Source organism: Gossypium hirsutum, chromosome D12 (genome assembly GCF_007990345.1).
Source record: "Gossypium hirsutum isolate 1008001.06 chromosome D12, Gossypium_hirsutum_v2.1, whole genome shotgun sequence".
Taxonomy (NCBI): domain Eukaryota; kingdom Viridiplantae; phylum Streptophyta; class Magnoliopsida; order Malvales; family Malvaceae; genus Gossypium; species Gossypium hirsutum.
Genome location: NC_053448.1, coordinates 38,049,799 through 38,072,238, shown reverse-complemented (window position 1 = coordinate 38,072,238; position 22,440 = coordinate 38,049,799). Strand labels below are relative to the sequence as shown.

General features: G+C 37.8%; 2 protein-coding genes and 1 long non-coding RNA gene across 3 annotated transcripts; 2 read left to right on the top strand and 1 right to left on the bottom strand.

Moving 5' to 3' along the window:
- Positions 1 to 1,245: 1,245 nt before the first annotated feature.
- Positions 1,246 to 1,934, bottom strand: LOC107945553 (uncharacterized). The gene is made up of 2 exons (XR_001696616.2): positions 1,775 to 1,934; positions 1,246 to 1,509 (listed from the first exon to the last, which is right to left on the bottom strand). It is a non-coding gene; the product is annotated as an uncharacterized lncRNA (long non-coding RNA).
- A 5,934-nt stretch (positions 1,935 to 7,868) lies between these two features.
- On the top strand, positions 7,869 to 10,356 carry LOC121224535 (uncharacterized). Its single transcript, XM_041107984.1, has 4 exons — positions 7,869 to 8,949; positions 9,115 to 9,348; positions 9,463 to 9,784; positions 10,032 to 10,356. Exons 1-4 carry the CDS (start codon positions 7,869 to 7,871, stop codon positions 10,354 to 10,356), a joined length of 1,962 nt encoding a protein of 653 aa, XP_040963918.1.
- A 10,033-nt stretch (positions 10,357 to 20,389) lies between these two features.
- Positions 20,390 to 21,541, top strand: LOC107945552 (ethylene-responsive transcription factor ERF038-like). The gene has a single exon (XM_016879605.2). It carries the CDS (start codon positions 20,570 to 20,572, stop codon positions 21,389 to 21,391), a length of 822 nt encoding a protein of 273 aa, XP_016735094.2. The 5' UTR covers positions 20,390 to 20,569; the 3' UTR covers positions 21,392 to 21,541.
- Positions 21,542 to 22,440: the final 899 nt, after the last annotated feature.

Below are 22,440 nucleotides of genomic sequence, written 5' to 3'. Positions count from 1 at the left end.
ATATGGTGTATAAAAAGTTGCCTTTGTCATAGATATGGTCCTCACAATATATGCTCACTGTGCTGTGGGTTCGCGAGGTTGAAGAATAAGGCCTTTGAGTCTTGGTTGGCATGATTTGATTCTCCTAGGCTTCTGGCTTGCAAGGTGTAGGCATAACATCAGGGCGAAGCCAATATTTTTTTGGGTAGAATTAAGTTGTATATTTCTACGATAGTATAATGCAATATTATCTTTTTAATAACCTATATCTTTATGATTTTTAAAAGATTAAATAAAAAAATTTCATTTTCAGGGTCAAAGTGCAATTTTACCATTACTAATTTAAAATTTTATAAATTATAAAGGGGCAAATTTTTTTTCCATTTTAAGGAGGTCGAGGCCCCTACCAACCCCCTAGCTCTACCCTTGCATAACATTGTTGTTTTTAATTTTATCAATATCAATCTCAGCACCTATTTAATTGAACTCTTAACTTATGAAATTACAATCTTTTGATAATAAAGAGATAATAACAACCTTAATGTTAAATTCTTTCACTAAATTTATTTTTTATAAGATGCAAATGATAAGACCATTCAACATGAGACCAAGTCAATTAAAGACTTGAACATAAATTTTTTGTCACTTCCCATTCATTAAGCTAAAGGCGATGTCTTCCTATCTTAACAAGTTAAGCAAATAACCAATAAGTGTTGGATGCAGTAATAAGATATATTGCATTTCCAAAAAGAGAATAAATAGAAATTCGAATCTTAAAGACGATATTATTAAAAAAGATAATTATGAACTCTAAACATTAACGTTACTAAAAGAACAATTAATAAATTGAAAACCCGAACATTGGAGCTAGATTAATGTAGAACAAACAAGAGAAAGACAGTCGTTCATGACAAGACTTCAGTCTTCAAACCGCCCCATCTTTCTCATTCAATGCATAGGTTGTAATTTGAAGGAAATAATTAATTTTCTATAATCACAAACATAGTATATGTTTAGTATTCTGAGTTTAATTATGTTATTTAGATAAAAGTCATTCAACAATAATAGTTTCGAGATTTAAGTTGAGTTTAAATGTTTGAAGAAAAAGTTTACTACCACTTTTCCAATCATTTATTAGTAAAGGATAAATTTATTGATATATAAAATTCTTATAATCAAAGAAAATGATCACAAAAAATTTGAAAATAAAATCAAAACAACATTACAAATTAAGAAAGCCATGTGATGTATGAAACTCAGACCATATCAAAGGGGGAAAAAAATCTCATTCACATTGTAATAAGGCCCAATCGGCTTGGGTCCAAACACAAAAAGAAAACAGTTCAGGCCCAGTCAATTGGCCCAAACCCAATAGCCAATACAGCAAAACAAAAAACAAAAAGAACAAAACCCTAGCCGCTCTTCAAACGCCCCACCAGCCACTACCTCCAGCGCCGCCAGTAAGACTCCAATCGGCGCACGTCTCGGGGCCGATCTCCCCTCCACGCACACGTTTCTCGCCACAAATACCTGCAAAACGAACTCAAAGAGTCCCAGAGAGAAGAAACAGCAAGAATAATTAATATTTGTTTTTTTTCTTTCGATTTTTCGGGCTATAAAAGCCTTTGAAAATCTGTAAAAAAGAAAAAGGATCAATAAGAGAAGGAGAGAAATACAAAGAAAAGCAGTAGAAATTAAACTTGAAAGAGGTGAATCCCATCTGTTTTTTCTTTCGTTTTTATGTTTGTCTATTCATCGTTTTTTGAACAAAACAAAGGAAAAGGCGAAATTGTACCTTCAAGGATACGCCGCGGTGGTGATCTATGATTCCCTCGCCTGAATCCGGGCCGGATTTGGTGCAGGAATTTGAGTCGGCCGAACCATCTGTTGACGGCGGTGTAGAGAAGGGCCTTATGGTCTTCTAAAATCAGTTTAAGAAACTGAAAATTTTAGGGTTTCAAAATGGTTTTTTTAAAAATGTTTTTTAAAACGGCGCCGTTTGGTGCCATGACCCGCGCGGTGACCCGACCCGAAGGGGAGGATCCGCGCGCTCTGACGTCAGGTGGGAAATTTGCGAAATTGGCCCCTCCCTCTTGCAACACATTTCAATTAAATCTTGTTTTTCTTTTTTAAAAATTGGGTCGCAAATTTTAATTTTGCTGCAATTTGATACCCCACTGTGCACTGTCTTGGAAGGGAAGGAATTATTTCCTTTGTAGTCCCCCCATTATCGCTCGCGCATACGAATTGATCCTTTTTTTATTATTTTTGAATTTACCCCCATTTTTTTGTCTTTTGTTCAATTTAGTTTTTTTATTTATTCAGTTTAGTTCTTTTTTTTTTTGCTTAATTAGTATACAAACACATACTTTAATGTTTTAGATTCATTTTTTTTATCGCCGTATAGGTTTTATTACCCAACATTTTCCACATGCATATTAAATATTTTTAGCTTTTATACATGCTAGCATTCATACGTGTTAAATTTTTATAGTGTTTATTGTTCTAGCTTTCATATACATTATATTATATATATTTTCTTTTTATTTGTATACATATGCATATACATATATTTTCTAGTATTTTCTTTTTATTTTCAACTTTCACCTACTTTATATTTCACCTATATACCTATACATTTCTGTTTTATAAATATGTACATATCCAAACTTTCTATTTTCACGATATCCAAATACGTACATACATTTTATTAGGTTTTGGATTGATGTGTTTTTTTATATGTATCCTTATATGTGTGTTAAACCTATGCATATATGTATTTTTAGATTTACTTGTATGTGCTTATATATATTTTTGTAAATACATGTACATGTGTGATTTAAATTTAAATTTTGATTTCATATTATGCATTAACTTTTGACATGCCCGTTTGGGAAATATATTTTGGTTTTATCGAACATTTAATCATCATATTTCATAAGCTTTTAAATATTTAGAATTCATGATTCTCGAGAAAGATCGTATCCTAACTTACTGGATTGTGATTATTTTTCAATGAATTTAGAAAACCAAGTATTTATTTTACAATAAATTCGTACAAATTTTAAATAAAAGCTTATTCTCGGGAATTCAAAAATGTTGGGTCCTAACTTACTGGTCGTGACATTTTCTTCTCGAAATAAGAATTTTCAAAAGCAAAAGGCAATATTCGGATATTTTGAAGATTTAAAAACATTGTGCCCTAACTCACTGGGTGTGGTGTTTTATTTCTTTGAAATAAGAATGTCTTATCATTTTAATTCATTCATGAAATAAAAAATTTCCTTTTAAAATATTTCAAATTTTCGACATCAAGACTTTAAATAATCAATTTGGTACAGATTTTGGGCGCTATGAGGGTGCTAACCCTTCCTCGTGCGTAACTGACTCCCGAACCTGTTTTCTCAAACTTCGTAGACCAAAATTGTTTTTAAGGTGAGCCGATCACACCTTAATTAAGGATCGGTGGTGACTCCAATTTTTGTGTTTTAAAAAATCGGCATTAAATTTTTGTTTTCAAAAAAACGGTTTCGATAGCTTGGCGACTCCACTGGGGACATTAGAGAGTCGAGCCAGAAATTGATTCATTTTTGTCTTTGTGTCGAACATCAAAAGTTTTTAAAAAATTCATGATTTCCCTTCATACTTTTTTTTACCATGGTATGTTGGTAACTTTGCATTTGCATTTAGCATTTTACCCTTAAGTGGGAGCGAGAAACTAGTCCTTCGTGAGGTTTTCACCTCTGTGCAGGGTAGTGGACCGCTTCCGGGATACATCCGTACCTATGTCTTCGTGAGATTTTCATCTCCGTACAGCCATAGGGAAATGTGTCCCTCTGAACTGAACTCGTTCCATATGAGCCTATAATGGGTGAGGATCGAGGAATCTGCTGGTTCGGGTACCCTTACTCTAGAAACTAAACCTCATATAGTGAGCTATAAGGACTTGCCCTAGGTAGAACTATACCGAACCCTAGTAGATTCCTAAATAAGTGTTCTTGTTATTTTATGTTGGATTATATTTTTATATGTGATACTGACTTGGGTTTTTTGTTTTGATTGCATGACATCATAATTGCATGACATTTCATTATAAAGGCGTTGATTCATATTCGGTTGCCATATAGAAAGTTTATCATGGGAAATGGGTTTCTTGATAGAGTGGAAGACAATGCGGCTGTTCGGACTTGGTCTGAGAAGATACAGCACGAAAAAGGTGATAGTTTGGCCGTGGGATACGTATCAGAGTTATGAGACTTCACTCGTGTTAGCGTAGCTCAGAACAACTTGCAGGAATTGAAGGAGATTTGGGATCAATGGGATAATGAGGTTAGGCAGTTATTCTATTTAAATTATGGGGATTTGCCTTATTTACTGGACATGAAGGTAGACAAGCGTCTGTTTCGAGCTCTTGCCCAGTTTTGGAATCCGGCCTACAGTTGCTTCACATTCGGGAAGGTTGATTTGGTGCCTACGATAGAAGAGTACACAGCTTTACTTCGGTGTTCGAAGATTCAAGTAGATAGAATTTATTCGAAAGCGGTAAATGTACCGACCTTCTTGAAGAAGCTGATAAATATAACAGGGATGAGTGAGCAGTGGGTTACAGCTCGGATTAAGCAAAAAATGGATAGTAGGTGTATTCCTTAGAAAAGTTTGAAGGACCTCATTTTAGCACACCCAGATACGAGGAAGAAAGTAGACGTCTTTGCTTTGAGTATATATGGCTTAATTGTGTTTCCTAAGGTTTTGGGACATATTGACGACGCGGTCACTGATTTATTTGATCGGCTTGATACGGGAGTTACGCCAGTTCCGGTGATTTTGGCAGAAACCTTTAGGTCATTGAATACATGTCGAAGAACGGGAGAGGGCAGATTTATTGGATGTGTGCAGCTATTACTTGGGTGGTTCTATAGCCACTTTTGGAAGGTTGATAAGGTTTCATATCAGGTCTTCTCTGAAAGTTATTCACCGTTGAAAGAGATAGTGGCTACGTCAAGGAGATATGATATTACGGAGGAGAAATGGATGGCAATCTTTCAGAATCTGCAAGAGGAGAATGTTGAGTGGAGAGCTCCATGGTTGCTTCCAGATGAGATCCTATATCGATGTGGGGATTTCGACTGGGTTCCATTGCTCGGGATTTGGGGAGCTGTTGGTTATGCCCCATTGCTAGTGTTAAGACAGTACAGGTCAAGACAGTTTGTGCCTGCCACTCAAGGACTAGTTGAGTGTGAATTCTTATATAAGGATGATGGCTACAAAAGGAAGGCTCGTGAGATGGCTAATGCGTGGAATCAGACTCGCCGAATGAAGAGATTAGCCGTGGGTCCAATGACAACTTCTGAATATAACGAATGGCGTGTTAGGAGGATTAATGACAACATTCCTGGGCCAAGTTCAGAAAATAGTCAGTCGATAGAGGAGCATTTGCGCATCGTCCCTTCTGAGCTGGAAATGATAAAGCAAGACCTCGAAAGAAGGAATGCAGAATTAGAGAAGAAAATAGAGCAAATGGAGGAATAAAAGGTGAATTTAAAGTTGGACATAGATGTTCAAAAGTAGGAAACCGAGGGCCTGAGAAAAGGGAAGCGCAAAGTCGAGGAAGATCTGAATAGCTTGAAGACGAATTATAAGAGACTACGTCTGTCAGTAAAAACTGCTGGGTTGGGAAAAACCTCAGAGCAGTGGCGTCAAGAGATTCAAGAAGAAAAAACCAAGGCTGGTAGATGGGAAGAAACATTCCAAGAAGCCCAGATGCAAAATAGATCGCTTGAGAAGAGTTTGTTAGAAAATCAAGATGAAAGGGATAAACTAAGGGCTAGAGAGGTCGAACTTGAGAAGATTGTTCATCAATACCGAAATCGTAATTCAGTGGTAGAACTGCAAGCAAGTTTAAGCAAGATTGAGCAAATGAAGAAGACTATAGAAGAATTAGAGATAGCATTGCAGAGTAGTGAAGCCAGGATTGAGTATTTGGAGGCAAACAAAGACCATCAAAACGAACAGCTTCACTATCTCTAGAATCAAGTCAGAAGCAGGGATCGTGTTATGGGACAAGCCTTGGTTCAGATTCGAGAAGTAGCTGATCACTTACAAACTTTGGCAGTACAAGCTGACACGTTGAGCGTAAAGTATGAATTAGAGTCAGACCGGGGACGGGAGTTAGCTTCGTTGCTTCAAAAAATCAAAGTCTTAAGTATTAGGGCAAAGTCATATTTGTAGTCTATTCTATGTAAAGGGATTTATTTTCTAATAAAGTTTTCCAAGTGGAATTGAATCATAATTAACGCCTTTCTTGTATTCATCTCATGCATCGCATCATATGCATTCAAAACCTTTAATTGATCCTAATTAATTAAAATTATTGCTCAGTTAACCTGGAAACCAACCAACCAATCCAACACCGATACGGCACTCGAGCAAAGACAAAAGATAAGGATCAGAGATTAGAAAAGCTCGAACAGTACCAGAAGGAGATGCAAGACCGGCTTCAGCTGCAAATGCAGGAGCAGTTAGACAAGATGAAGCAAGAAATGTCTGAGAAGATGTGGGAATCTCAAGAGGATATAGTGGCAAAGTTAACCCGACTGATAACTAAGAGAGGTGACAAAGGAAAGGGCCCCATAGCAAATGTCGATGAGGGAAATGATGATGAACTTTTCTATCCTCCAGGTTTCACCCCTCCACATGAGCGACTTCAAGCTAAATACCCGCCCAAATCTACTGTCACCATCATGCCTCAGCAATTTCGGGCTGGTGTTTTGAACCTCCAAACTGGGCCGGGTTTTAATCCCGAAAATAATCCTATTAACTCTGCCATTCCTGACTTTGATGAAGTGGTTGAGAAGGAAAGTGTGAAGGAGGAGTTACCGAGACAGTTAGAGGAGAGGTGCAAGTGGCTCGAGGAGAAGTTCAAGGCGATGGAAGTTACTGAAAGTTATCGAGGCATTGACGCAAAAGAGCTGAGTTTAGTGCCAGATCTAGTACTCCCTCATAAGTTTAAGATGCCTGAATTCGAGAAGTACAATGGGACGACTTGCCCAGAGGCTCATGTCACCATGTTCTGTAGGCGAATGATTGGATACGTTAATAATGACCAGCTATTAATACATTGATTCCAAGACAGCCTTGCAGGGACAGCATCCAAGTGGTACAATCAGTTGAGTCGTGCCACGATTGGTTCATGGAGGGACTTGGCGTAAGTTTTCTTGAAACAATATAGTCATGTGACAGACATGGCTCCTGATAGAATCACCCTTCAAAACATGGAGAAGAAGCCGAGCGAAAGCTTTAGGCAGTACGCGCAGAGATGGAGGGAGGTCGCAGTCCAAGTTCAGCCACCGCTCCTGGAAAAGGAAATGACCATGTTGTTCATTAACACCCTGAAGGCACCGTTCATTACACATATGTTAGGAAGTGCCACAAAAAGCTTTCTTGACATAGTCATGAATGGCGAGATGATTGAGAACGCCATCAGGAGTGGGAAGATCGATGCTGGAGAGAGTAACAGAAGATCGACTTCGAAGAGGAAGGAAAACGAGGTGAACAACACAAGCATGTACAACAAGGGTTACTCGAAGTCAGTAACAGTGAGTCAGCCGGGAAAGGTGGCTGCCAACCAGCAAAGCTCGTCGAGACAAGAGGTCGGTACAAGGCGAAATACGGAGAGGCCTCAATTCACGCCAATTCCTATGTCGTACAGGGAATTATACCGAAATTTATTCGACGCACATGTAGTTTCCCCTTTCTATTTGAAGCCCTTACAGCCCTCGTACCCCAAATGGTACGACGCAAATGCATAGTGTGACTATCATGCGGGAATCACGGGGCATTCTATAGAAAACTGTACTGCCTTCAAGAAGTTGGTTGAAAGGCTCATTGGTATGGGTGTCGTTAAATTTGATGAAGCCACCAAAGCAGAAAATCCATTACCAAACTATACTCACAGTGGAATAAATATGATGGGCGAGGACAGAAAAATTAAGGCAGACATTGCGGACGTGAAGACTCCTTTGAGATGGGTCTGGAAAGAGATGGTGAAAAGGGGGCTAATTACTTCAGAAGAAAGCTGTGAGAAGAGGAGGAACTACTGTGAGTTCCACTGTGAAATGGGGCATGAAATCCAAGAGTGTACGGAGTTAAGAGCCATGGTACAGGGTATGATGGATAATAAGGAGATGGAATTTTGTGAAGGAATTCAAAAGGAGAGTCATGTATGTACGTCAGAGTTGGCATTGGGAGTTCCAAAAGCTAACCATCCTGTGGTCATCATCTCACGACCTAAGAATAGTGAGGCTGGAGCGCGAGTAGCACCAAAGGTTATCATTCAAAAACCGACCGTGTTTACTTACAAGGATAACAGGAGGGTTCCTTGGAATTATAATTGTAATGTGACAATCCCAGGGAAGGAGGACGTAATTAATAAAGAGGACCATGATGAAGGAGGGCACCACGAACAGATGAAAGCACGAGTAAAGCCAATACAAGAAGAAACTTCAGTTGAAAAGAGGAAGAATGTGGTTGAACCCGAATTATTGGTCAATGAACCAATCAAAGAGGAGGAAGCTAGAGAGTTCTTGAAGTTCATAAAGTATAGCGAGTATAACGTTGTGGAACAGCTGTACAAACAACCAGCTCGCATATCTGTGCTAGCTTTACTCCTGAACTCGGAGGGACATCGAAATGCACTACTGAATGTGCTAAATGAAACTTATGTGGCCGACGATATCTCTATTAACAAGTTGGATCGACTGGTCGGTAATATAAACGCGGATAACTTTATTTCTTTCAGTGATGACGAAATACCACCTAGGGGTATGGGATCTACTAGAGCTTTACACATCACTGCAAGGTGTAAAGGGTGCATATTACTTGGAGTTCTGGTAGACAATGGATCGGCATTAAATGTATTGCCCCTATCCACGCTCAACATGTTACCTGTGGATAGTTCGCATATGAAGTCGTGTCAGAACGTGGTTTGAGCATTTGATGGTACTGAGAGGGGGGTCATGGGAAGAATTGACATTCCCTTGTTAATTGGCCCAACTATTTATGAGGTGGACTTCTTAGTTATGGACATCAAGCCTTCTTACAGTTGCCTATTAGGAAGGCCTTAGATTCATTCAGCAGGTGCGGTACCGTCATCGTTACATCAAAAACTGAAGCTGGTGTCAGAAGGCAGGGTTGTGACGATAGATGCTGAAGAAGATATTATTGCATCTGTGACCAACGATGCGCCTTATCTGGAAACGAGCGATGATGCAATCGAATGCTCTTTCCGTTCCTTAGAGTTCGTAAATGTATCATTCATCCGTGAGGGGAACAAGATCCCGATGCCGAGAATATCAAGGACCACAAATATGGGTCTGCAATTGACAGTTGGAAAGTGAGCTTTACCGAGAAGAGGATTGGGGAAGTATCTTCAGGGCCGAGTCGAGGTCCCAGTATTGAAGGGCAAGCACGATCATTTTGGTTTAGGTTATAAGCCAGATTCTAAGCAGAAGAGGATAGAGCAGGAAAAGAAGCAAGTGAGGAGAAGGGCTCGCTTGACAGGTGATGAAGTCAAATGGGAACCCATGACCTTTCCTCACCTATCCAAGACTTTTGTATCGGGAGGATTTGTCTATCCAGGAATGCTAGGGGTCAGAAGTATTAACACGGAGCTAGGGAGTGTTCATGCTGTGTATGAAGAAGCGACGCGAGGAAGAACTTTGCCAGATATTCGTCCTTACGAGTCGGAAAGGGAGCTAAACAACTGGACTGCAGAAGAAATACCTGTAGTTTTTAGGATTTCCTCAGAGTAATGTCCAGAACACCGTTATTGCTTTTTAGCCTAGAAGTGATAAGGATTCCTTTGTGAAATAGGCTCATGTCTAGAAAATCGTTATTTTAATAAAGTTTATGTTTGCAGTTATTTTTGGAGCAAATCTTTCTTTCCATAAGAGCAGTTATTTTAAGTTTCTCTTAAACTACACCCGCATTTCATTCATGACCATATTACACCAAACAAATTCCTGAATCCATATTGTTTTTCATACTTATAACAGGTCCCACGATATCAATGATGCGAACGTCACTCTTACAAATTTAGAGTCTCCTTTTGAACGAAACATGTGTTTAGAGGGATCGCATGATTTTGAAGACAACGAAGACTGTGGTTTGTCTCCTAACTTGTTGAAGATGGTAGAAAGGGTCGAGAAGCAAATCCTACCTCACAGGGAATCAATAGAAATTGTGAGCTTAGAGGAAGGTAAAGGTGAAAATCAGATCGGATATCTCTGCAAAGACAAGACAATACCTCATCGAATTACTCCGAGAGTTCAAGGACGTATTTCCATGGTTATACCAGGATATGCCGGGGTTGAGTACTGACATTGTAGTCCATCGTCTCCCTATAAGAGAATATTGCAAGCCAGTGCAACAAAAGCTCAGAAGGATGAGGCCTGATATCGTGTTGAAGATAAATGAGGAGGTCCAAAAGCAGTTTGATGCCGGATTTCTGCAAGAAGTCAAGTATTCTGAGTGGGTGGCTAACATCGTACCAGTTCCAAAGAAAGATAGAAAAGTACGAATGTGTGTGGATTATCGGGATTTGAACAAGGCTAGTCCAAAGGATAACTTCCCATTGCCCCACATCGACACATTGGTAGACAATACTACGGGCTTTTCATTGTTTTCCTTCGTGGATGGTTTTTCTAGGTATAATCAGATAAAGATGCATCCCGAGGACATGAGAAAGACTACGTTCATTACGTTATGGGGGACGTTTTGTTATAAAGTGATGCCGTTTGGATTGAAGAATGCAGAAGTGACATACCAAATAGCCATGGTAGCCTTGTTCCATGACATGATGCACAGGGAAATCGAGGTTTACGTCGATGACATGATCGCGAAATCTAGAATGGAGGGCGAACATGTGCGGGTCTTGAGAAAGTTATTCTTAAGATTGAGAAAGTTCCAGCTCAAGCTTAATCCAGTGAAGTGCACTTTTGGGGCCAGGTCAGGAAAGTTGCTAGGCTTCATAGTTAGTGAAAAGGGAATCGAGATTGACCCAGAAAAAGTCAAGGCAATACGAGATTTACCTCCACCTCGCACTCAGAAAGAAGTTCGAGGTTTCCTCGGAAGACTGAATTACATCGCTAGGTTTATTTCACAACTGACTGAGAAATGTGACCCTATATTTCGTCTTCTGAAGAAACATAATCCTGGGACTTGGGATGAAGAATGCGAAGAAGCTATTAACAAGGTGAAGCAGTATTTGTCTAACACTCCAGTGCTGTCACCACCTAGCCCGGATAGGCCGCTGATATTGTATCTGACAGTATTTGATAATTCCGTGGGGTGTGTGCTAGGCCAACATGATGAAATGGGGAGAAAAGAAAGGGCGATATATTATCTCAGCAAGAAATTCACTGACTATGAAATGAGATATTCGCCTATTGAGAAGTTATGTTGTGCCTTGATTTGGACAACCCGAAGATTAAGGCAGTACATGTTATACCATACGACTTGGCTAATCTCAAAGTTAGACCCGTTAAAGTATATGATGGAGTCAACTGCTTTGAATGGGAGAATGGCCCGATGGCAGATCTTACTGTCTGAATTTGATATTGTTTATGTGAGCTAGAAGGCTGTGAAAGGGAGTGCAATTGCTGACTTTCTAGCTAGTAGAGCTGTGGAGGACTACGAGCCGTTGAGTTTTGATTTCCCAAATGAAGACCTGATGTGTATAGTGGCTACTGAGGAAAATCTCCAAAAAGGTCACGGTTGGAGGTTAAACTTTGATGGAGCCTCGAATGCTATGGGTAATAGAATTGGGGCAGTCCTAGTGTCCCCGAATGGTGATCATTATCCTTTTACTTGCAAATTGGATTTTGATTGTACAAACAACATGGCAGAATACGAAGCATGCATCATGGGTATTCGTGCAGCTATAGAGCGGAAAATCAAAGTGCTAGAGGTCTATGGAGATTCAGCATTGGTGATATATCAGCTCAGGGGTGAATGGGAAACGAGAGATCCCAAATTAATCAGTTATCGAAAGTTGGTTCTCGAATTGATTAGGGAGTTTGAGGACATCACTTTTTGCTATCTCCCACGAGATGAGAACCAGATAGCTGATGCACTAGCTACTTTAGCCTCCATGATCAAGGTGAACAGACATGAGGATATGAAGCCTATCCAAATGAGTATCTATGAAGACTCGGCTCATTGTTACAATATTGAAGAAGGAGAAATCGATGATAGTCCTTGGTATCAAGATATACTACGATATGTAAAAAATCGTGAGTATCTTGACCAGGCAACGGAGAATGAAAAGAGAACTCTAAGAAGACTAGCCATTGATTACGTCTTAGATGGGGAGATCTTATACAAGAGGGGAAAGGATCAAGTTCTGCTAAGATGTGTGGACACTGTGGAAGCAAAGAAAATCTTGGAGGAAGTCCATGAGGGTATCTGTGGAACGCATGCTAGTGGTTTCACAATGGCCAGACAGATTATGAGATTCAGGTACTACTGGTCTACCATGGAAGGGGATTGCATCAATTATTCCAAGAAGTGCCATAAATGTCAAATCTATGGTGATAAAATGCATGCACGTCCTTCACCTCTTCATGTCATGACTTCTCCATGGCCTTTCTCCATGTGGGGTATGGATGTTATCGGGCCAATATCGCCGAAGGCTTCAAATGGGCATCGTTTCATATTCGTGGTTATTGATACTTCACCAAATGGGTAGAAGCTGCTTCGTATGCTAATGTTACAAAGTCATCAGTCAGTAAGTTCTTGAAGAGAGAAATCATATGTCGGTATGGAATGCCTGAGAGAATCATATCCGACAATGCGTTGAATTTGAACAACAGCTCAATAGCAGAGGTCTGCAGTCAATTCAAGATCAGACATCACAATTCGTCGCCGTATCGCCCGAAAATGAATGGTGCAGTAGAAGCGGCTAATAAAAATATAAAGAAGATTGTAGGGAAGATGACTGAGACTTACAAGGACTGGCACGAGAAATTACCGTTTGCCCTCCTTGCGTACCGAACGTCAACCAGGACCTCCACCGGGGCAACGCCTTTCTCCTTAGTTTATGGCATGGAGGCAGTCTTGCCCATCGAAGTTGAAATCCCTTCTCTCCGGGTTTTGACTGAGCTACAATTGGATGAAGCAGAATGGGTTCAATCTCGATACGATCAGTTGAACTTGATAGAGGGAAAAAGGCTAAAGGCTATTCAGCATGGTCAGATGTACCAGAAAAGAATGATGCGAGCCTACAACAAAAAGGTCCGACCTAGAGAATTTCACGAGGGGGACCTGGTGTTGAGAAAATTTCTTCCTCTACAAAAAGATTTTAGGGGGAAATGGATGCTGAATTGGGAAGGTCCTTATGTCGTAAAAAAAGTTTTTTCTGGAGGAGCCTTGATCCTGGCTGAAATGAATGGAAGAAACTTGCCTAATCCAGTGAATTCAGATTCGGTCAAGAGATACTTTACTTGAAGAAGGGAAGGAACCAAGGTGAAAACCCGCAAAGGGCGCTTTGATTCCAAAAAAAAAAAAGTGGAGAGGCTAAGGTGAAAACCCGCAAAGGGCACCTTAAGACCAAAGGGGATTTGAGTTGAAAACCTGAAAAGGGCGACTCAAATTTTGATTGTCACGTGGTAGTCTTATTGTACCTGAATTGGTAGAAAGGAATAGACGACATCTTGGGGCATCAGTAAAATACTGTGAATCTCCTAAACACGTGTTGAATTCAGAAGGGTCTTCGAAAAGTTGTATAGAGAAATTCAAAGCAGAGATATCTAGGGCACCTGTTCATAGTATTTGTATTGAATTCGTTGTTTTAGAATATTTCATTCTTCTTCAATATAAATGTCCCCAGAAAATTCTTCTATCATTGACAATCCATTGCGAGCTATGCTCCCAAATTAATTTTGTTTTATTCATCGTTGTAATCTTTTCACAAACATGTTGCATTAGAGTAACGATTAATGGACTAATAAAACTTTCACAAGGGAAGTTTTTCATATTACTCTAGAAATCTTTAAATAACTCAGGAACCTGAAACATGACTGTTGTTTAGACCTTCACCGGGTTAAAAGGTCGGAGATATCTAAGAGCCAAGAGTCGAGATTTTAAATTTTTCAAGTTTTGACGAAGCGTTGTTGCCATAAAGGAAGCCTTAATGAGCAAATAATGACTTTAAACATTCAATATTCATTTTTCATGACATAACATTGAAATGTCATTCATACACGCCTAGTTAGGAGCATTTGATTCATTCTGATCATAACATCCTAATATTAGGCATAATTAGGCTCATAAAGTGAATCATACAGGTCATGTTTCACAGAGAGCAGATTGGTGAAATCATAGAGCCTTATCTCCCTGAGCAACAGTGGTGCAGGTTGAAAGATAACAGATCTTGTCTTCATGTACTGGCGTGAAGTAGATCATAGATACCAGATCTTGTCTCCCCGTACAGGTGGTGGAGTAGATCGAAGAAAGCAGATCTTGCCTTCCCATACTGGTGGCGAAGCAGATCAAAGAAAGCAGATCTTGTTTTCATGTACCGGTGTGAAACAGATCAAAGATAGTAGGTCCTGTCTTTCTATATCGGTAGCGAAGTGGATCGAATATACAGATTTTATCTTCCTATACTGGTGGCGAAGTAGGAAAAACAGATCTTGCCTTCCTATACTGACAGAGAAGCAGGTCAAAGATGGCAGATTTTACCTCCCTGAAGTTGCAGTGGAGTATATTGAAGCCAGTAATCCTATTCCCCTGGTCGGCAGTGGAATCGATCGGAAAAAGCAGATCTTGTCTTCATGTATTGACGTGAAGTAGATCGGAGAAAACAGATCTTGTCTTTATGTACTGGCATGAAGTAGATAAAAAATAAGCAGATCTTGTCTTCCCATACTGGTGGTGAAGTAGATCAAAGATACAAGTCTTATCTCCTTGAAGTTGCAGTGGAGCAGACTGAAGTAACCAATCCAATCTCCTTGAAGTTGCAATGGAGCGGATTAAAACCGTAGGTCTTATCTCTCTGAAGTTGCAGTAGAGCAGATTGCATCAGATTTACCCTTAAGTTGTAGCAGAACAAGTTGAAGTTATAAGTCTTATCTCCCTGAAGTTGCAGTGGAGCAGATAGCAAATTTTGTTCTTTTGAAAAGCTACAACGGACGAACCCTATCCCCTTGGCATTGCAATGGAGTGGTTCAAAGCGCTAGTTCCTATACCGCTGAAGATGCAGTAGGAGGGAATGAAGCTACTTAAAGAAGAAAAGCACCGAAGAAGTTTAAAGCTCAGTAAGACCAGGCATAATTGGGCCTTGTAGTCTTTGCTCTATTCCCGTTACACGACAATGAGCAAAGAGGGGCAGCTGTAATAAGGCCCAATCGGCCTGGGTCCAAACACAAAAAGAAAACAGTTCAGGCCCAGTCAATTGGCCCAAACCCAATAGCCAATACAGCAAAACAAAAAACAAAAAGAACAAAACCCTAGCCGCTCTTCAAACGCCCCACCAGCCACTACCTCCAGCGCCGCCAGTAAGACTCCAATCGGCGCACGTCTCGAGGCCGATCTCCCCTCCACGCACACGTTTCTCGCCACAAATACCTGCAAAACGAACTCAAAGAGTCCCAGAGAGAAGAAACAGCAAGAATAATTAATATTTGTTTTTTTTCTTTCGATTTTTCGGGCTATAAAAGCCTTTGAAAATCTGTAAAAAAGAAAAAGGATCAATAAGAGAAGGAGAGAAATACAAAGAAAAGCAGTAGAAATTAAACTTGAAAGAGGTGAATCCCATCTGTTTTTTCTTTCGTTTTTATGTTTGTCTATTCATCGTTTTTTGAACAAAACAAAGGAAAAGGCGAAATTGTACCTTCAAGGATACGCCGCGGTGGTGATCTATGATTCCCTCGCCTGAATCCGGGCCGGATTTGGTGCAGGAATTTGAGTCGGCCGAACCATCTGTTGACGGCGGTGTAGAGAAGGGCCTTATGGTCTTCTAAAATCAGTTTAAGAAACTGAAAATTTTAGGGTTTCAAAATGGTTTTTTTAAAAATGTTTTTTAAAACGGCGCCGTTTGGTGCCATGACCCGCGCGGTGACCCGACCCGAAGGGGAGGATCCGCGCGCTCTGACGTCAGGTGGGAAATTTGCGAAATTGGCCCCTCCCTCTTGCAACACGTTTCAATTAAATCTTGTTTTTCTTTTTTAAAAATTGGGTCGCAAATTTTAATTTTGCTGCAATTTGATACCCCACTGTGCACTGTCTTGGAAGGGAAGGAATTATTTCCTTTGTAGTCCCCCATTATAGCTCGCGCATACGAATTGATCCTTTTTTTATTATTTTTGAATTTACCCCCATTTTTTTGTCTTTTGTTCAATTTAGTTTTTTTATTTATTCAGTTTAGTTCTTTTTTTTTTTTGCTTAATTAGTATACAAACACATACTTTAATGTTTTAGATTCATTTTTTTATCGCCGTATAGGTTTTATTACCCAACATTTTCCACATGCATATTAAATATTTTTAGCTTTTATACATGCTAGCATTCATACGTGTTAAATTTTTATAGTGTTTATTGTTCTAGCTTTCATATACATTATATTATATATATTTTCTTTTTATTTTGTATACATATGCATATACATATATTTTCTAGTATTTTCTTTTTATTTTCAACTTTCACCTACTTTATATTTCACCTATATACCTATACATTTCTGTTTTATAAATATGTACATATCCAAACTTTCTATTTTCATGATATCCAAATACGTACATACATTTTATTAGGTTTTGGATTGATGTGTTTTTTATATGTATCCTTATATGTGTGTTAAACCTATGCATATATGTATTTTTAGATTTACTTGTATGTGCTTATATATATTTTTGTAAATACATGTACATGTGTGATTTAAATTTAAATTTTGATTTCATATTATGCATTAACTTTTGACATGCCCGTTTGGGAAATATATTTTGGTTTTATCGAAGCATTTAATCATCATATTTCATAAGCTTTTAAATATTTGGAATTCATGATTCTCGAGAAAGATCGTATCTTAACTTACTGGATTGTGATTATTTTTCAATGAATTTAGAAAACCAAGTATTTATTTTACAATAAATTCGTACAAATTTTAAATAAAAGCTTATTCTCGGGAATTCAAAAATGTTGGGTCCTAACTTACTGGTCGTGACATTTTCTTCTCGAAATAAGAATTTTCAAAAGCAAAAGGCAATATTCAGATATTTTGAAGATTTAAAAACATTGTGCCCTAACTCACTGGGTGTGGTGTTTTATTTCTTTGAAATAAGAATGTCTTATCATTTTAATTCATTCATGAAATAAAAAATTTCCTTTTAAAATATTTTCAAATTTTCGACATCAAGACTTTAAATAATCAATTTGGTACCGATTTTGGGCGCTATGAGGGTGCTAACCCTTCCTCGTGCGTAACTGACTCCCGAACCTGTTTTCTCAAACTTCGTAGACCAAAATTGTTTTTAAGGTGAGCCGATCACACCTTAATTAAGGATCGGTGGTGACTCCAATTTTTGTGTTTTAAAAAGTCGGCATTAAATTTTTGTTTTCAAAAAAACGGTTTCGATAGCTTGGCGACTCCATTGGGGACATTAGAGAGTCGAGCCAGAAATTGATTCATTTTTGTCTTTGTGTCGAACATCAAAAGTTTTTAAAAAATTCATGATTTCCCTTCATACTTTTTTTTACCATGGTATGTTGGTAACTTTGCATTTGCATTTTGCATTTTACCCTTAAGTGGGAGCGAGAAACTAGTCCTTCGTGAGGTTTTCACCTCTGTGCAGGGTAGTGGACCGCTTCCGGGATACATCCGTACCTATGTCTTCGTGAGATTTTCATCTCTGTACAGCCATAGGGAAATGTGTCCCTCTGAACTGAACTCGTTCCATATGAGCCTATAATGGGTGAGGATCGAGGAATCTACTGGTTCGGGTACCCTTACTCTAGAAACTAAACCTCATATAGTGAGCTATAGGGACTTGCCCTAGGTAGAACTATACCGAACCCTAGTAGATTCCTAAATAAGTGTTCTTGTTATTTTATGTTGGATTATATTTTTATATGTGATACTGACTTGGGTTTCTTTTGTTTTGATTGCATGACATCATAATTGCATGACATTTCATTATAAAGGCGTTGATTCATATTCGGTTGCCATATAGAAAGTTTATCATGGGAAATGGGTTTCTTGATAGAGTGGAAGACAATGCGGCTGTTCGGACTTGGTCTGAGAAGATACAGCACGAAAAAGGTGATAGTTTGGCCGTGGGATACGTATCAGAGTTATGAGACTTCACTCGTGTTAGCGTAGCTCAGAACAACTTGCAGGAATTGAAGGAGATTTGGGATCAATGGGATAATGAGGTTAGGCAGTTATTCTATTTAAATTATGGGGATTTGCCTTATTTACTGGACATGAAGGTAGACAAGCGTCTGTTTCGAGCTCTTGCCCAGTTTTGGAATCCGGCCTACAGTTGCTTCACATTCGGGAAGGTTGATTTGGTGCCTACGATAGAAGAGTACACAGCTTTACTTCGGTGTTCGAAGATTCAGCTTTATTTCATTCATGAAATAAAAAATTTCCTTTTAAAATTTTTTCAAATTTTCGACACCAAGACTTTAAATAATCAATTTGGTACCGATTTTGGGCGCTATGAGGGTGCTAACCCTTCCTCGTGCGTAACTGACTCCCGAACCTGTTTTCTCAAACTTCGTAGACCAAAATTGTTTTTAAGGTGAGCCGATCACACCTTAATTAAGGATCGGTGGCGACTCCAATTTTTGTGTTTTAAAAAGTCGACATTAAATTTTTTATAATTTTATGTACTATTAATGAATTAAATAATATCTTATAAAAAACAAATTTAATTAAAATTTGTGATGTTGTATTATTATGTACGCAACTGATACTTAGAAATAAAACAAGATAGAATAGTGAGAAAGCTATGGGAGAGAGGGAATTGGGTCAAGGTGAAGATGACATATCATCTGGCTAAACCCAAGGCTACACTGAGGTAAGTACTTTGATCATGTGGGTGTTAATTTTTTATTTGGACAAATTATACTCAACATCACTAAATTATTAGTAAGTTTATGTTTTGGTCACCCTATTTCAAAAAGTTACAAAATAGTCATTAAACTATTTGAAAGTTTTTATTTCAATCATTGAATTATTCGAAAATTTTTATTTAAGTCATTTGGCTCTTAAGGTTTTTTTTTAAATCAACTAGGAAGCTCCAAGCGACAATCCGATGATCAATACAGTGAATCAATACCTATCGACAAATAGAATAACATAACTTAGATCCAAGTTTATTTGATGGTCAATGTCGAATATCGAAGAAGAAAATTATTTAGATTTTAGTTCGCGGATTCATGATGTTTGAAGTTGTTTAATGAAAAAAAATTGAATTGTAGAAGAAGAGGAGGAGAGCTTTCAATTGGTTTAGGCGGTGTGGTGAACAAAGAAGACTTTAACAGTCCAATGAATTAAATAAAAACTTTCGAACTGTTCAATGATAATTTTGTAACTTTTTGAAGTTGAATGACCAAAACATAAACTTATTAATAATTTAATGACATTATATGTAGTTTATCATTTTTTTAAAATAATTCAATCAATGATTATTATTTGGCATATTAGTGAATATTTTTAATTTTACAAGTAATCAAAGAAATCGTTATACGCCTCGTTTATTTAAAATTTTACTTTTTAATATCAATAATATATATAATTATTTTTTAATTTCGCTCGTGAAATTAAAAATTAAAAAAACTCTTTTAAGGACTTTATGATTTTAGTGTGACACAATCCAAAAATATATAGATCCAATCATAATTAAAATATCAATCTAACAAATCACAATCTATCTGCATAATTTCAATATAAATATTAATTGCATCCTTAAAATTTTCAAGTCTATAGTAGAGCATAAAGTAACATTTAGTCTTTGATTTAACAATTTTTTAATTTGATTTTTACTTTTTTTATCCATATTAATCCTAAAATTTGGTAATTTTTCCCAATTCAATCTTAACTTGAATTTCATTAAAAAGTAATGGCATGACACTATGAGATGATGTCATGTCATCATCTAATTTTTTGTATTTTTAGAAAGAATATATATAATTTTTAAAATTTTCAAGTGATAATATGGCTCAATTAGAGTGTCATGTCATTTTTCCTGAATAGAAATCCAAGTTGAAGGATCAAATTGAAAAAAGTTTTTAATTTTCGAAACTATTGCGGACAAAAGAAATTCAAGAACCTAATAGTGAAAAGTTACCAGGACTAAACAATTCTGTATCCCAAATTGAAATAAGAACAATCCAAACATAAGCATGATGTAATAATACTCCCATTAGTCACATGGATAATAGATGAATTAGCTGAAGTGCTCAACTGTTATAGCCTTATGCTAAGGACCTAAGCTTCTTTAATTCTTTTTTCCTTTATATACGTATAATACATAAACATATATATGTATGTATATATCATATCATATCATGCATTTTTAAATGAGAATTCATGGGTGAAAGAATCATAAATCATAAAGGCCCCTACAACTTTAGAATTTCTTTCTTTAACAAAAAACTAGGCATCTATCTATCTGTCATGGAAAGGGATATCGACATTGAGAATGATGCTCATTATAATAACCCGCTTACTTCTTGTTCCGTCATCTCTACCACTACCACCGTGGCCACCTCCATCTCATTCTCCGTTTCGGGTCCTAAACAAAACAAGAAAACTTCAAAAAACAGTGTAGCTATTAAAGGTTCAAAGAAAGCTGTAGGAGACTTGGAAAGGAAGCAACCGGTATACCGTGGTGTACGAATGCGGAGTTGGGGCAAATGGGTGTCCGAAATCCGACAACCAAAAAAGAAATCGAGAATATGGCTCGGGACTTACCCCACCGCAGAAATGGCAGCTCGAGCCCACGATGTAGCCGCACTAGCCATCAAAGGCTGCTCGGCTCACCTTAACTTCCCCGAACTTGCAAAAACACTTCCACGCCCCGCTAGTACATCTCCTAAGGAAATCCAAGCCGCTGCTTCCCAAGCTGCTGCTTCAACATATCTCGACACATCGCGGTGGAGCAACAACATTGAACCCGAAGACAAAGTTAGTCGTCGACCAAGGCAAGAACAAGTTCCGGTTTCACGTTCGGACAATATGTGTGGTACTTCACCCTTTGAAGACGATGCTGCCTTGTTTGATTTGCCCGATCTCACGATTGATGCCATCGATCGAAGCGATGGGCTCTGCTCTTATTCTTCAACGTGGCAAGTATGTGCAGTCGATGCTGGTTTCAGGATCGAGGAGCCATTCGCGTGGGAGTACTACTAAGAAAAGACCGTATCTTTTCAGTACATGCAATATCTTCTTTTTTAATCTTTGACATGGTTAATATTAACCAATCATATGGTTAAAATATATATGTAAAATATGAGCATGTCAGATCAATAAACATTTAATAAATGGAGATTAGGTTCTTCACTTCTTCTTTGTTATATATATATATATATATTTCTGTTTGCAAAATCAAGAAATTAATTGTTCTTATGAAACTTGAGTGATAAATAACTTTAAAGCAAGAAATAGTAGCTACTCTGCTATATTTGTATACGTACCCTTTCTATGTGTCTATAGCTTGGAAAAGAAAAAAAAAAGAAAAGAAAAGGTAAAAGCATAGTGGAGGACGTTATACTAGGAGTCAAATTACATTTCGTCCTCTCTATTAAATAATGGACAAATTAACCCATTAGATTAAAGAGTAAATTAGTTATTCTGTTACAAATTTCAACCACTTCTACTGTTAAAAACTTTTTCATATATGTCAGTACGAGATACATGTGGCATAATAATTGTGATAGTTTGATTTTTTCTATTAATCATATCAGTTTTTAATAGTATAAATGAATGAAATTTTTAATAGAAAGTGCCTATTTTTTTAATAGAATGGGTAAAATTCAATATGACACTTAACATAAGGACTTCAATGGTATTTTTACCAAAAAAAAGTTGAAAGAGATCCATGATATTGGTGGAGTGATTTGTGGCAAAGTTGTTTTGCTGTAAATGGAATTGGTGATATACGAAAGGAAGGAACAAAGTTGAAGGTGACGGAACGAGGGATGGTCGTGCTTTTGTACAACACTGCTTTTCAACTTTACTACCATTATTTGGCTAAAGGAAATTAAGGGGAGATTCCTTATCCATGTGGACACATATTTAGAACTAACCCCAAACAAAATTGACAGAATAATGGGTCAAGTGGAGTATCGGAAAATAGATTTTACTTGATTCAATTTTAAATTTAATTAGAGACTTTGTGGCTTCTAGATTTAATCTTAATAACAAAGGTTGTTTTACATTCATAATCTAATTATCATGGG